This window comes from Eschrichtius robustus, chromosome 18 (genome assembly GCF_028021215.1).
Source record: "Eschrichtius robustus isolate mEscRob2 chromosome 18, mEscRob2.pri, whole genome shotgun sequence".
Lineage (NCBI taxonomy): Eukaryota > Metazoa > Chordata > Mammalia > Artiodactyla > Eschrichtiidae > Eschrichtius > Eschrichtius robustus.
Window position 1 is genome coordinate 4,673,776 of NC_090841.1, and position 14,175 is coordinate 4,687,950.

At 45.0% G+C, this 14,175-nt stretch overlaps 1 protein-coding gene across 4 annotated transcripts in view; it reads left to right on the forward strand.

Moving 5' to 3' along the window:
* The first annotated feature begins 12,491 nt into the window (after positions 1-12,491).
* CDK8 (cyclin dependent kinase 8) overlaps positions 12,492-14,175 on the forward strand; it is a 98,885-nt gene continuing 97,201 nt past the window's right edge. For 2 of the 4 annotated variants that reach the window (XM_068526805.1, XM_068526806.1), the window contains exon 1: positions 12,493-13,239. In XM_068526805.1, coding sequence (XP_068382906.1) covers positions 13,112-13,239 — 128 coding nt within the window. In that variant the 5' untranslated portion in view covers positions 12,493-13,111. Of the gene's footprint in view, positions 13,240-14,175 lie in introns of all 4 variants that reach the window. The other 2 variants (XM_068526807.1, XM_068526808.1) reach the window with 2 other exon arrangements.

Sequence of the window (14,175 nt, forward strand, 5' to 3'; positions counted from 1 at the left end):
AGCTTCCTCTGTATAACTATTTTAGCACTTACTCATTTACTTAACAAATATTTACTGGGTGCCACTAGGAATTAGGTGCTAATGATAACAGCAGAAGATAAGACAAACCAGGCCCGTGCCCTCCTTTTGAATGGAAAAAGACAGCCACTGAACGAGTACCTACAATGATTTTCTGTTCATTTATAGTTCTCTCCCATCTAAGAGTCCAAACTCCTTCAGTTCAAACAAATGGATTTATTCATTTTTAGAGTCCCAGAGCTCAGCATGGCACCTGGCACAAAATGCCCCTCAGCCAACTGTGTGGATGAGCAGAGAAAAATGCAAACTTGTTACAAACAGGATTAATGCATGTTAGTACAATGACCTCAGGAATTCTGAGTACACGTCTGAGAAAATCACATGTGAGATATCCAAAATTCAAGCAGAAATCATTTTAAATACCTATACGAGTTGTAATGAGTGTAATACGCCATCAAGTGCAAATACTTTAAAACGTTAAACCGAAAAGACGTGTATATATCCTAAGAGTCAAAAAATATAAAGTCTAGTCAAGTGATTTACCTGATGGGAGGCTGCAGATTTCTGTGGATAGATAGTCAGGTAATGTATGGAACTTGAATTCAATACCTTGCTTCAATTTTGTAGCCCAAGACAAAGTGACTATAGAAGGGTTCTACATATGATAATTGGGACAGAGAGAGGATCATTCTGGATATCTGTATTTCCAGCTCTCATAACCTGCCAAAATCTTTGGTCTAATTAATCTCGTTTACTGGGTTGCTACCCGGCCTTTTTAGTGTGTAGGCATCTTTTAACTCCAGGACTTTTTACAATGAAGAATAAAAAGGTATAAAAGAATTAAAACCATAACATTAAAAAGGATTTTCTGTATATTTGCTATTTTATGTACTTATAGTGTTTAAGTGATTTTGGCTTCTTAGAATGACAGCCTTAATTAAAATTTAAAATCCAAACTGAGATGTTGATTTGGACTTTTATGTTTAAATCTTTTTTTTTTTTTTTTTTTTTTGCCGTGCTGCCTGGCTTGCAGGATCTTAATTCCCCCACCAGGGATTGAACCCGGGCCCACGGCAGTGAAAGCCCCGAGTTCTAACCACTGGACCACCAGGGAATTCCCTTAAGTTGAAATCTTAATAAGTTTGTGGACAGTATAAGAACAGCTAAGAGAAATTTAGGCTCATCATATTGTTTTCTGATTAATTTTAAGATTATTATTTAAGGATTCCTGAAGACATTAAATCCAACATTTGAAGTACTTATGGATTCAGGAGGACATTAAATCCAACATTTGAAGTACTTATGAATGAAAAAATATTACATTTATAAACAGTTTAAAATGTTTGTTTGAAGATGATTAATTAAATAAGTATGTGAATGAGATCTAAATTTAGTCAAAGTCTAATTCCAAATGACTGTTAAAGTTTACTTATTACTAGAATAATGAGAGCTGTAAACTAGATTTAAAAGCCTAAGGTTTAAGTAGGGCATTGAATTGGAATTTGAGAAGTTGAATATTAACTGTTTAAAGCAAAGATTTTTTAAAAGAGCATTTTTAAAATTTCCTCTTAAAATATTTCTTTAAAAGAGCTTTATTGAGCTATAATTCACATACCATAAAATTCACCCATTTAAAGGGTACAATTCAGTGATTTCTACTATATGCACAGTTGTGCAGTCATCACCACAATCTAACTTTGGAATATTTTCATAACCCCTAAAAGAAGTCTCACACCCATTAGCAATCATCCCATTCCTTCCCACCCCCACTCCCAGCCCCTGGTAGTCACTAAGACACTTTCTGTCTCTGTGCATTTGCCTGTAGGACATTTCCTATAGATGGAATCATGCAAGAGCAGCCTTTTACACCTGGCTTCTTTCACTTAGCACTGTTTTAAAGGGCCATCCACATTGCAGCCTGGGTCAGTGCTCCATTCCTAAAGAGAAACTTCTTAATAGCCTTTTTCTGCATATGAAAACCACCTTCAAGGACACCCCCTGTCATGGGTTGAATGTGCCCCTCCACTCATATTTTGAAACCCTAATCTCCCCCCGCCCCCATCTCAGAATGTGACTTAATTTGGAGATAGGGCCTTAAAGTGTTAATTAAGTTAAAATGAGGCTATTAGGGTGAGTTCTAATCCTATCTGACCAGTGTCCTTATATGAAGAGGAAATCTGGACACGTGAAAAGATACCAGGGATGTGTGCGCACAGAGGAAAGGCCATGTACAGGCACAGCGAGGAGGCAGCCATCTGCAAGCTTAGGAGAGAGGCTTCAGAAGAAACTAAACCTGCTGACAGCTTGATCTTGGACTTCCAACCTCCGGAACAGTGAGAAATAAATTTCTGTTGTTTAAGCCGCTCAGTCTATGGTGTTTTGTTATGGCAGCCCTAGCAAACTAATGCGCTCCCTACATCAACAGCTTAGAGTTTTACTCTATCAGAAATTCCTCCAGATAGAAGCATGTGCCCAGGGAAATGGAGCACTCAAGCTCCTAAACCTGTGTTCTAGAAATGTCCATCATTTCCTTTCAGAGAACCTGCCAGCTGCTTGGAAGGAGCCACTCTAGACCATGGGACCCCACCTCTCTGGCCACGGCTATTTGAGATAAGGTACATGTTCCAGATTTTCTAGGAATTTGGAATTATGTCATGGAGATTTTGTCAGTTAACTGTGAGTAAAAGAACTGAAAGGTCATAGAGACAAAAAGGCTAAGACCTCTCAGATGGCGGCCATGAGCAAGTAAACAGTAATTAGAAAAGGAACAGAGAGCTTGCCAGTTCCCAAGGGGCTCCGTTACTTTGTCAACAAATGGGTCTGTGTGATTCTCCTATGTCTTTACATCATTCTCTGTCTTTAATTAGGTTATTTTACTGGGGTTCTTGCAGCTAAAAATTCTTCCTCTGAATCAGCCAGGATTCAAGGCAGGATGCAAAAATCACTCTGCGTTTTTAAAGCAGAAAGGTATTTATTACAGGGAATTAGGCACCTACAAAATCATTGCAATGGACAGAGGAGTGTGGGCTGTGGGTTGAGCCTCAGACCAATGCCCACATACGTTCAGGACCGACCTCAGAGGAGAGCTACCACCTCTGAGGTGGCCACTGGAGTCCTGAGTTCAGGAATGTCCGGCATCAGCTGCTGTAATACAGCGATCTGGAAGCCAACAGCAGAAATCCTCTGTTCCCAGAGCCATGGGTTATCTCTTAACACCGTCAAAGCCGGTAACCATGCTGAATCACTACTGCAGAAAATCCTCACTCCAGAGCCTTGCTTACCATCAGGAAAACAGCCCAAAGCGGGTAGAAATACAGCTTCTGCTTCAGCTCAGTTTTCCACATCTCGTTGAACACTTTTAACTGGCAGAACCTAATTTGCATCCAGAACTGTGGTTGCAAGAAAGCCTGGGTAATGTCATTTTTAGTGTTCCAGGCTTTATCCAAGATGGCACACCAGAAGAAGGGAAGAATGGAGGTTGAGCAAGGAGGTCAAAAGTACCCAATGCCATTCTCATCAATCTCACCTATCCAGTTCGGCCAGAGGCTGTCTTGGGTCAGGTTCTCTAGAAACAGAGCCTGAAACAAGGATTCTTGTTCAAGCGATTTTATGAGGGGCGTGCTCTCTGGAAAAGGCGAGTGAAGGAAGCAGGATTGGCCAGGAAGACAAGGAAATAAGAATGAGCCTCAGCTGATCCCACACAATTCACCAGCAAGTGTTATCCAAGAAGGCCAGCTTTTTGTACCCCCATTACCCCTGGATGAGGTCTTCGATGCAGGAGGACAATTCTCTAGAGAAGGTGGCATCTGGAATGGTTATCCAATGCTTACAGCAGCTGGGGTACAGATGCACTAGCTTATAAGTGGGTTTGGGCAGGGCGCTGTCTTCCACCTTCGCAATGTTTAGATCGCTTGCTTTTTGCATAAAGGTACTCCATCTAAGCACAGTTTCTCCAGAATTCTTATTAGCCACAATTTCTGGGAAATTTTATAAGAGGAGGGTGATGGGCCAAACTACAGTCCCTGCTGCGGCAGCTGGTCCCAAGGCCATAACTGATGCTATCATACATGATGGTTTAGTTTCTAAATTGCCCATAAAGCTTAAGTGGTAATTGATTGAAACTCATTTTTCATTTTATTTGATCCCCTACTGTGCCTGACCTGTAGGTTTATCCTTTTTTCAGTTCCTTCTTTGGTTATCTGTGTGACCTTTTGCAAATTACTAAATCTCTGCATGCCTCAATTTCCTAATCTGTAAAATGAGTATAACCATAGTACCTACCTAATTCTGAGGATTAAATGAGTTAATGCCTTGCATGTAGAAAATATTCGATAAATATTAGCTGCTATTACTATTATATTATTATCACCTGTCCTAGGTTGGCTCCCTCCTACCCCCAAAAAAGCAGAACCTTAGGCAAGGATTCATGTGAAAATGATTTAGGAAGTGTTCCCAGGAAACACCAGTAAGGGAGTGAGGGAGTAGAATTGGGGAAAAAAGAAGCCTAAGTCAGGGTTTAATACCAGTTTGGACCTAAATTCAGCGGGACACAGGAGACAGTGCAGGTTACCCCAGTGTGGTCCCAATCAGAGGTCATGAGAGCTGGAGTATTCATACTTGCACTCACAGTCACTAAGGTGGGGGTGAGCTTAATTTCCAGAACTTCAGTTTTGTGTGTGAAAAGGCGTTCCAGTAGCCTAAGGGTGGTAGCTCCACAAAGAGAGAAAGAAATCTGAACGGATATGGTCAGAGCATTGACTTGGCATCTGCTACACCATCAACACTATCATCACCATCATCATCATCACCATCACCATCACCAACACCAACATCACCATCTCCATCTCCATCATTATCGTCACCACCACCATCATCACCATCATCCTCATTATCGTCATCACCATCACCAACATCACTACCACCATCATCATCACCATCACGGTCATCATCATCACCATCACCAACATCACCATCATCATCATTATCGTCATTACCATCACCGTCTCCCATAAATCACACAATGGTACCTAGTTTGAAAGGCATTGTGTTAGGTTCTGGGGACAAAAAGAGCTACAAAATGCAGGCCCTGTCCTTCTACACCTTAGAATCCCATTGAAGAGACAGGATAAACACACAAAAAGAAGTATATGCAAAGTGCCAAATAAGTGTAAACAGGGTATTGCTATGGGAATGTATTGGCATTGGGTGATAAGTTAAGATCCCAGCAGGACCTGAGTTGGATATCAAAGAGGGGGTAGGGTTTAGAGAAGTAAAGAAGAAAGGGGGAGTGTGGATAGGGAAGGAGGGGAATGACGAATGTTTCAGGGAGAATCAATAAACTTGTCCTAATGTAGCGGTTCTCAACCTTGAACGCTCATTAGGATCACCAGGGAGCTTTAAAAATCCCAACACCCAGCTGTAGCCCAGATCAATTACACCAGAATTGCTAGGGTGATTCACCAGGTGTTTCCAGTGGACACCAAAGGTCGAGAACCACTGTTTTATTGGATGGGAAGCAGCACAGGAGAAACTGGCTAGAACTGTACTAGAGATAACAGAAGAGCTCAGATTGTGCGAAACTTAGCTATGTGGAGCTAATTAATCTAATTCTAACGTTTCTGTTGCAAGCTGCCTTAAGGTATTTTCATGTCAGGCTAAAGTAAATACAGAGGCTGGAATATTAGATGAAGGAGTTTGAACTTTATGCTGTAGGTGATGAAAGGTCACACAGGGTCCTTGAAGATTTCTGAGCAGAGTAATGATGTAAATAAAACAGCATTTTAAAATTTAAACAAGATGTAGGGTTTCAGAGCAAGAAGGACAATATCTGATGGAACTTGACCTTGGCTGGTAAGGGGGAAGGGCTACTAAGGGTGAAAAAGTCCCAGAGGTTCTGGGCATGGAGTTGCACGGAAACAAATAACCTCAGGTATCAAGTATCAGGTGGTTGCAGAGGTGACCTAACCGTGTTTATGTTCGATAGAAAGAGAGCTCTGTGGCTCACAGGAGATCCATTTTTGCACAGAAACCAGCCAGAAAAGACTCAGCTTTTCTCGTGATTGGGTCTGAGTAACATAGTCCAGTTACCTGGAAGGTGAAACATATTGGAATGAGAAGAGAAGCCAGCGTAATGTTACACCTTGAAAAACTGAACACAAACCTGAATGGTGTTCTAGAGATTACTTGCTACGCTGTTGTGTGGCAAAGTATATTTTGAACTGAAAATTAAAGTCATATGCTTATTCAAGAAAAACAGGTGCCCAGTAGAGGAAAAAAGGACAAGATTATAGTACTGAATATCAATTTAAAGAGGTAAGCTTTCTTTAGTACTTATAGAACATGAGAGCAGAATTCGTCATCAACAAATGGGAGAGATTTTCAGTTTGGGATGGTCTTACTGGTCACTGGAATGGGAATCCCTTAGCTAAGAAAAGGAGAAATCATTTTTAACCTGTTATATTATTTTTTCAGCTGTCTGTTTTTTTTAGTATGTATTTGATGGAAGGGTCTTGGCTCCATGCACAGATATTAATGGAGCAAGGAATGAGGGTAGGTATTTATTTTAAAAATTACTTTGCAAAAAATTAAATTAAAAACTTCAAGCTAGTATTAGGATATGAGGGGAAATCCTGTCTTCATTTTCCTCCTTACCCAGCTTAATGTCATGGTCTGTTATTTTAACTACTCTGCTGCCAATAATGCTCACTCCCCGCCCCTCATCTTCTTTTCATCATACCCAGCTGGCAGGGCCCTAACCCCGGAAGAATCCAACATCTGTCTTTTCCCGGTCTCCACCTGGGTTGTTGAGTGCTGGTGATGAAAATCTCACAACAAGGCAGATGGATGTTGATACAATGCATTGCTGCACCTGCAAACGGGCCCTTGACATTGGCTAGAACTCCTACGATGATCTGCCAGCTATCTCTCTGATTCTGCCCAAAGATTGTTTTCAACCCACAGTCTTTTCAGATATGAAACCATTGCTTTCTCTCCTTCCACCCGTCTGCTCATTCACAGCAGGTGAACTTTTCTTTTACCTTCCAGAGAAAGCCAAAGCCATCTGAAAAGGAACTACTTGCACCAAATCTACAGATTCATATGCGTCTGTGCCTGGGTAGACTGAAAGGCATGGATGATATTTTGCACTTCCTACTAACAAGAGGTGGAGTCTACTTGCCCACCCTTTGAATCTGGGCTGGTCTTGAGTCTTGCTTTCACCAACAAAATGTGGTAGAAGTGATGTTGTGTGAGTTCTAGAGCTCAGGCTTCAAGAGACCTTACGCTTTTACCTTTGCCCTTTGAGAGCTCTCCCAGGCAATGTAAGGAAGTGTGAGATTGACTGCTGAGCGGGGAAGTGGGTTAAAAGGCTCTATAACCTGGCGCCTGCCCACCTCTTTGTCCTTACCTCACACGACCTCCCCCCTCACTCATGACAGTCCTATCACACAAGCCTTCTTTCTGCTCCCCGGCTCCCAGCTCAAGGCCTTTGCACCTGCTGTCCCTCTGGTCCATCCACCTGGACCACTTTGCTCCCTCCCCTTAGCAGCTTTTGCTTCTCATCACTCAGATCTCAGCTGAAGCCTCATCTCAGAGCGTCTTTGGCCATCCACCCAATTTAAGTATCTCCTCCCGGCCCCACTTTCCATCTCATTGCCCTGTTTTACTTCTTTGTGGTACTTCGAGCTTTCTCCCTTCTCCTGTGAGCTCCCCACCCCCTTCTTCCTCATCCCTCCAAATGAAGGCATATTCTTATATGACCCTGCCTCTGTGGCCACACTTCACTGGTCCAGGATGGGCCCCTAACCTAGTTGGTCCAGAGCCCTTCCTGGGATTTTCAGAACTGGAATTGAGAAGCAGAATCAATTATTCTCTAATGACAGGCATCTTACATCAAATTCAGCAACTGTGAGTGGTCATGTGTCGAGTCATGTGGAGCAAATGACTCTGTGAGAACAAATGACACTCACATGATGAAGGGGAGAAAGGAAGTTATTTATGAAAGTGTTTTTTTGGTTCTGACTGTTTCTAAGTTCTAAATTAAATTCTGGATGCTTATAGAGTTAGTTGAGAGACTTTTTGCATCAGTATTTTCTTTGAAAAATTATAAGACTAGAGCGTTGATTCATTTAACTTGCTATTTCTTGTGTCTAACACTACACCCAAATATAGATGCTTCATATGTGCTTTTCGATAATAAAGGTGATGAGTATTCTACCTGCAGGATGGGAGAGCAGATATTTTCCGTTTAAATCACACTTTGATACTGAGTGAGAAAACGGAATTAAAAGTTGTAGTGACAGCAAGTGATCAACACTGAGAAGACCCAGTAGGACTCTTACGTTCATATATCACGAAGCACCAAATCCTTCTGCATGCTGCAAAAAAGTACATGTTCAGAGGCAGGACTGAGGAAAAATGCCAAATGGTTTCAAATGACCGCCCCCCCCCTTTTATTATTATTAAGGTCCACTTCAATCTTTATAGAAACCAAGCCAGTGAAACACATTCTAATTCTAAATAATTATGCAGACTATGTCCTGGGCACTGCGGGGAGAGCCACAAGATAAGTTACAGACTCAGTCATTAAGGTGTTTATTAAAGGAAAGGTTTTTTTTTTAAGTACATAAAATAAATGACTACAATACAAGGTAGCTGTGATGTTTCTATGTGAGTTACAAAGAAAGTGCAATGGTGCCAGGGCTGGGGTAGGAGTTCACGGTAGCGAAAGTTCATATTCAGTTGTAAGAACCAGGAAAGGCTGCATGACTAACTTAGGCATTTGAGCTGTATCTTGGAGGATGGCTAGGCCCGCAAAGGTCAGAGATGGTATGAGGAAGCATCCAGCCTTTGAGGATTGGACAGACAAAGGTATACTTGGCATGAGCACGAAGCACACTGAGCAGCTAATGAAGGCCTGAGCTCGTAGGGTTGGCAGGAAAACCACAGAATGTCTGTCTACTGGCATCGCTGCGCTGGGGAATTGGGAGGTTCAGGACACAGTATGGTATGTTCAGTTTCAGAAATTTTAAGTTTGTGATGACAGCACGTTATCCCCTGAGGCTGAACAGGAGGCAGTGGAAATGTGGGGCTGGTGTCTGAGAGGCATGTTTAGACTGGAGATGTTAAATTTAGAATGAAAAGAACCACATTTTAAGAAAAGAAGCATGAGCGTGATTTGCGCATTGTCTGGGACATGGACCAACGAGGGTCACAGACTCTACAGTGTCACTGGAGGTCATCGTGGAGCAAAGAGACATGATGTCAGGATGACCGGAGGCTGAAAATCAAACTGAAACAGCAGCTCTTAGGTCCCTGATGTGTTCAATTCAATCAAATAACAGTTAAGTCTGAACCTGATTCTTTGATCTATAGCAGGGTCCCCAACCTTTTTGGCACCAGAGACCGGTTTCATGGAAGACAAGTTTTCCACGGACGGCGGTGGGGATGGTTTCGGGATGATTCAAGTGCATTATGGTGAATTGTGCACTTTATTTCTGTTCTTATTACATTGTAATATATAATGAAATAATTATACAACTCACCATAATGCAGAATCAGTGGGAGCCCTGGGCTTGTTTTCCTGCAACTAGATGGTCCCATCTGGGGGTGACGGGAGACAGTGACACCCGAAGTGTGTTGCTTATGTCCAGTCTACTCCGTAAGATGCAGCTTAATTGTCACCTGCCACTCACTGATATGAGTCTGCAAACAAGTGATTTATTATGGTCTCTGTGCAGTCAAACCTCTCTGCTAATGATAATCTGTATTCATAGCCGCTCCCCAGCACTAGCCTCACTGCCTCAGCTCCACCTCAGATCATCAGGCGTTCGATTCTTATAAGGAGCGCACAACCTAGGTCCCTCGCATACGCAGTTCCCAGTAGGGTTCGCGCTCCTAAGAGAATCTAAAGCCACTACTGATCTGACAGGAGGCGGAGCTCAGGTGGTAACACGAGCAATGGGGAGCGGCTGTAAATACAGATGAAGCTCTGCTCACCTGCCCTGGTTCCTAACAGGCCACGGGGTTCCACTCCATGGCCTGGGGGTTGGGGCCCCCTGATCCACAGGAAACCCTTTCCAAAACCAGGTTCCCTCCCTCAAGTTTTTGGATTACAAGCATGTGCCCCAAGGGCTTCCCAGCTCATTGCTTTGGCTCTGCAGGCTACTTCTTATCTCCTGTAATTGAGTCTCCGGCTGCTGCCCTTTCCTTTCCTCCAACCCTGGACACAGGCTCCACAGGTAAGACCGAGCTGATATCTCGGGGATAATAGAAACGGAATTACCACACGGAAAAGAAAAACCTCAAGCTGGATATTAGATATTACTGCTCCTAACACATTCGCCAAGCTCCCCTTTAAGGGGCCCTAGTGGCTCTCTCGTCCTTTGCTCTCCAACCTGATGCTCCTTTAAGGGGCCAGCTTACCTCACACCATCATGTGCCCCCGACCTGGAGTCCAGACCCCTAACTCACACCATAGCTGCAGAGAGCAAAGCAAGCCTTTCTCTTCCCTGGTCCAAGGCTGGCGTCCTTTTCTGTCCCGGGATTACTCATAGTAAGAACACTGTTAGTTAGCTTGACTATAGTAATCATTTCACTATGTATATGTGTATCAAAACATCACGTCGTACCTCTTAAATCCGTACAATTTTTATTTTTAAAAAACACTCAGTTTCTTCATGGGGAGGTCTTATCTTCATCCACAGGGTGGACAGAGTCAAAGCAGTAGTCAAAAGTACAGTTTAAGAAGGCTGAGACCTTCAGGGTTCAGGAACATCGTGTGCAGGGGCTGTGGGAGACAGGTGCAGGGGTGGGGTGAGGCAAGCCCAGTCTCATGCTTCTTCACAACCTTTTCTCTAGCGTGGTGGTTGGGTTTCTCAAGATCTATGAGTAAATACTTGGACAAAAAGACACAGCACTGAAGAAATACAAAATATGTATGTTTCAGGAAGAGTCTATTCTAAATCCATATTTAGGAACAAAAATTGAATTCTGTAACTATGCAAAGGAGCAGTCCTGCTAGAGAATCACCCAGTTGACATCACTGAGTGGAAACATATAACGCCCCATTCATGAAAGCTTAATTTTCTGGTGCACTTACTCTAAGCTGAGGTCTTTTATATCTCCATTTTGCAAAGAAAGGAATTGAGGGTCCAGAGACACACTGCTAATAAATGGCACATCAAGATTCAAACCCAGGCCCACCTAACTGGTCAGTGTGCTTAAACACTAAATATTATTTGATGTACTAGGAAAAACAACTTCGTTTAAACCAGCAGTGAAGTCACTATTTTCTCCAGGGAAATCTGTATAAGAGCCCTTCTGAGGAGTTTTCATAAAATGGTATCACGGTCATCATTTGTACATAGATATTTTTGACACAAACATCCTTACTCATTAATTCAACAAATGTCTACTGTGCACCAAAATCAAGCCATGATACTAGGTGTTATGGAAGATGCAAATATTACTTCTTATAGGAATTTATAATCGCGCAAGGGAGAGGAAATAAAAGACAAAACAGAATTTGATGAGTACCACAGGAAAAGTGAAAAAAATGTGCGATGGAGGTTAAAAGTGGGAGAGATTATATGTCCTTTGGGAGGTGGGGAGCTTTCGTGGAAACGATAGCAATTGGGAAAAGTAAAATAAATATAAATACAAAATTAATATAAAATCAAAAAATGAAAAACAGACGTCTAAATAAGGGGGATAAAATAACATGAGGGATTATTATCAAGATATCAGGACTCTGCCAGCTGACACCTTTCCTACCTTAAAATTATCAACGGTTTCCATAGATTTAGATCCATTGCTGTAATCATGGCTAAAAATTGCTGTTCGTATGGGCAGTGGTGCAGAGGTCATACTCAAAATAACGTCCCCTCTGAAAGGATGGGACGCATTGGGATGGTCGTCTGTCACAAGAGTGATACTCTTCAGGAGCAGCGTGGCCACTCCTCACTGACTCACTTTTACTGATATTTGTAATGTGTGTCAGCACGTAGCTATCATCGTGCAGCCCTTATCAGACTGTGAACAAGAATACACCAAGTAATAGTCTGTGAGCTGTTGACCAATACTTCGACTTTTTTCGATAACGATAATGCCCTTTAAACTCTGGAGTTCGGAAGTGGCGCAAAATGTGATTCTAATACAAACTAGCCTCCCTCACACTTGAATTTCTTTGGTTAAGTTTCTAGCCCAAATCAGACTCTAGCGACATCGCTGTAAAAAAAGCCCTAGAGATTGAAACGACTCATCTCCCGTTGGACTACGAATCCCATCATGCAACGCTCCCACAACCCCACCGCGGGGGGCGGAGCCGCAGGAGGGCCGGCCACGGCGGCGGCGCGTGCATTCTGGGCGTTGTAGTCTGGGGCCCCGGCCGCCGCCGGGACGCCCCACGTGGTGCGTGTGGCGGCCGCTCTGGGCAGCGGCCACCGCGCTCCGTCCGCGCAGCCCTCGGGGAGCGGGCCCCGGTGGGGGAGGCCGGCCGGCCGGCGCGGCGCGGGCCGCAGGGTGGGCCGAGCAGCCCGAGGCTTCGCGACGTTTTTGCGACAGCGCGGCCGTGTTCCGCGAGTCCCCTCCCTCTGCTCTCTGAGGAGGTACCGGCTGTTGTGCGGCGCTGCCTTTCTGTCTGAGTGGATGGGAGAGCGAGCGGGCGAGTGAGTGAGTGTGAGCGTGTGTGAGCGCGGCGAGGCGCGAGCGCCCGAGGGGCAGTACGCCGCGCCGTCTTGCCGCTGCCCGCCGCGGGGGCCGAGCGCGCGGCCGGAGCGCAGGGTCCGGCGCCCCGGAGCCCGCGGGGACAAGGGCAGCGACCGCGCTCCCCGCCCCCAGCCCTCGTCCCTCGCCCTCCTGCGCCCGGGGACTGCGCCGTCCCCGCCGGCCGGCCCCCGCCCCGCCGTCCCCCTGGATGTCCCCGGCGCCCTCGCGGGGTCTCCTCCTGCTCCTGCCGCCGCGGCCGGGCCGGCGCTGCGGCCGCCGGGCGTAGAGCGGGCGGGTTCCCGGGGGCCGCGGCTGCCGGAGCCTCCCCGGTCCCCACCCCCGCCCCGCGGCGCCGCGACCCCGCTCCCCGGCCTCGCAGGCCGTGACAATGGACTATGACTTTAAAGTGAAGCTGAGCAGCGAGCGGGAGCGGGTCGAGGACCTGTTTGAATACGAGGGCTGCAAAGTTGGCCGAGGCACTTATGGTCACGTCTACAAAGCCAAGCGGAAGGATGGGTGAGTGTCGGCGTCGGGCGGGCGGCGGCGCCGGGCAGGTGGGCAGCCTCCCTCCGGCCTGGGTCCGGCCGGCCGGGCTCGGGGAGGAGCTGGGGCCGAGGGGGCCGGGCCCGCACGAGACCCCGCGAGCCGCTGCCTCTGTCTCTCCTGGCGCCGCTCGTCGGGCAAGGGAGCTGTGTACTTTTTTTTCAGGGGTTTCGGTACCAGATTTCTTTAAAATTTCGTTAAGAAACGTCAGTTTAAATGGTCTTTAAGGGGGGTCGATTTATTATGGGAACCTTCTGGGGCTTTCCTCAACCGCCTCTGGACTGACAACCATCAGTCTGGAAGGGAAGCTGGGATCCTTTCCCCCCACCAGTTTGTGATTGATTTACGATCAAATTCGGATTTTATTTGGGGGAAAGAAATCAGCAAGTCAGTGTGGTTCTGAAGAGTTCCTCCTGGTGATCACCTGCCGCAGAAACGTAGTAGTTACTCTTTCGATATCATTAGCTGTGAGTTTTACCTAGAACAATGGGGGTTTGGTGCAGGGTGGGTGGTGAGGAAAAAGGCTGATGACATATAGGGGTGTCTTCTTCAGGCCGTTCCCCCCAAGTGTAGCAGCTGGCAATGAACTTTCAATAATCTCTTTGCTTCAGATATTCTTCCCTAGAAATATTAAGTCTATGACTGGTGATGCTCCCAATTTAGTTTGCGAAACCGGCAGGTGAAGTGTTCATTTTTCCTTTGTCACTAGGTGAATAGCTTGTGATGTTGACAAAAGAGAAGGCATTTCTTAGTTGAGAAAATATAATTTATTAACTCCTTGTTTTCCTTTTCTAAAAACGGATGTTGTCTTTATCGCCTTTGACACTGTAGGAAACTGCTGGAAAGAGAACGTCAAAGCTTGTTATATAATCTTTAGATTTTATTATAAACAAAGTAGGTTTACTTGAA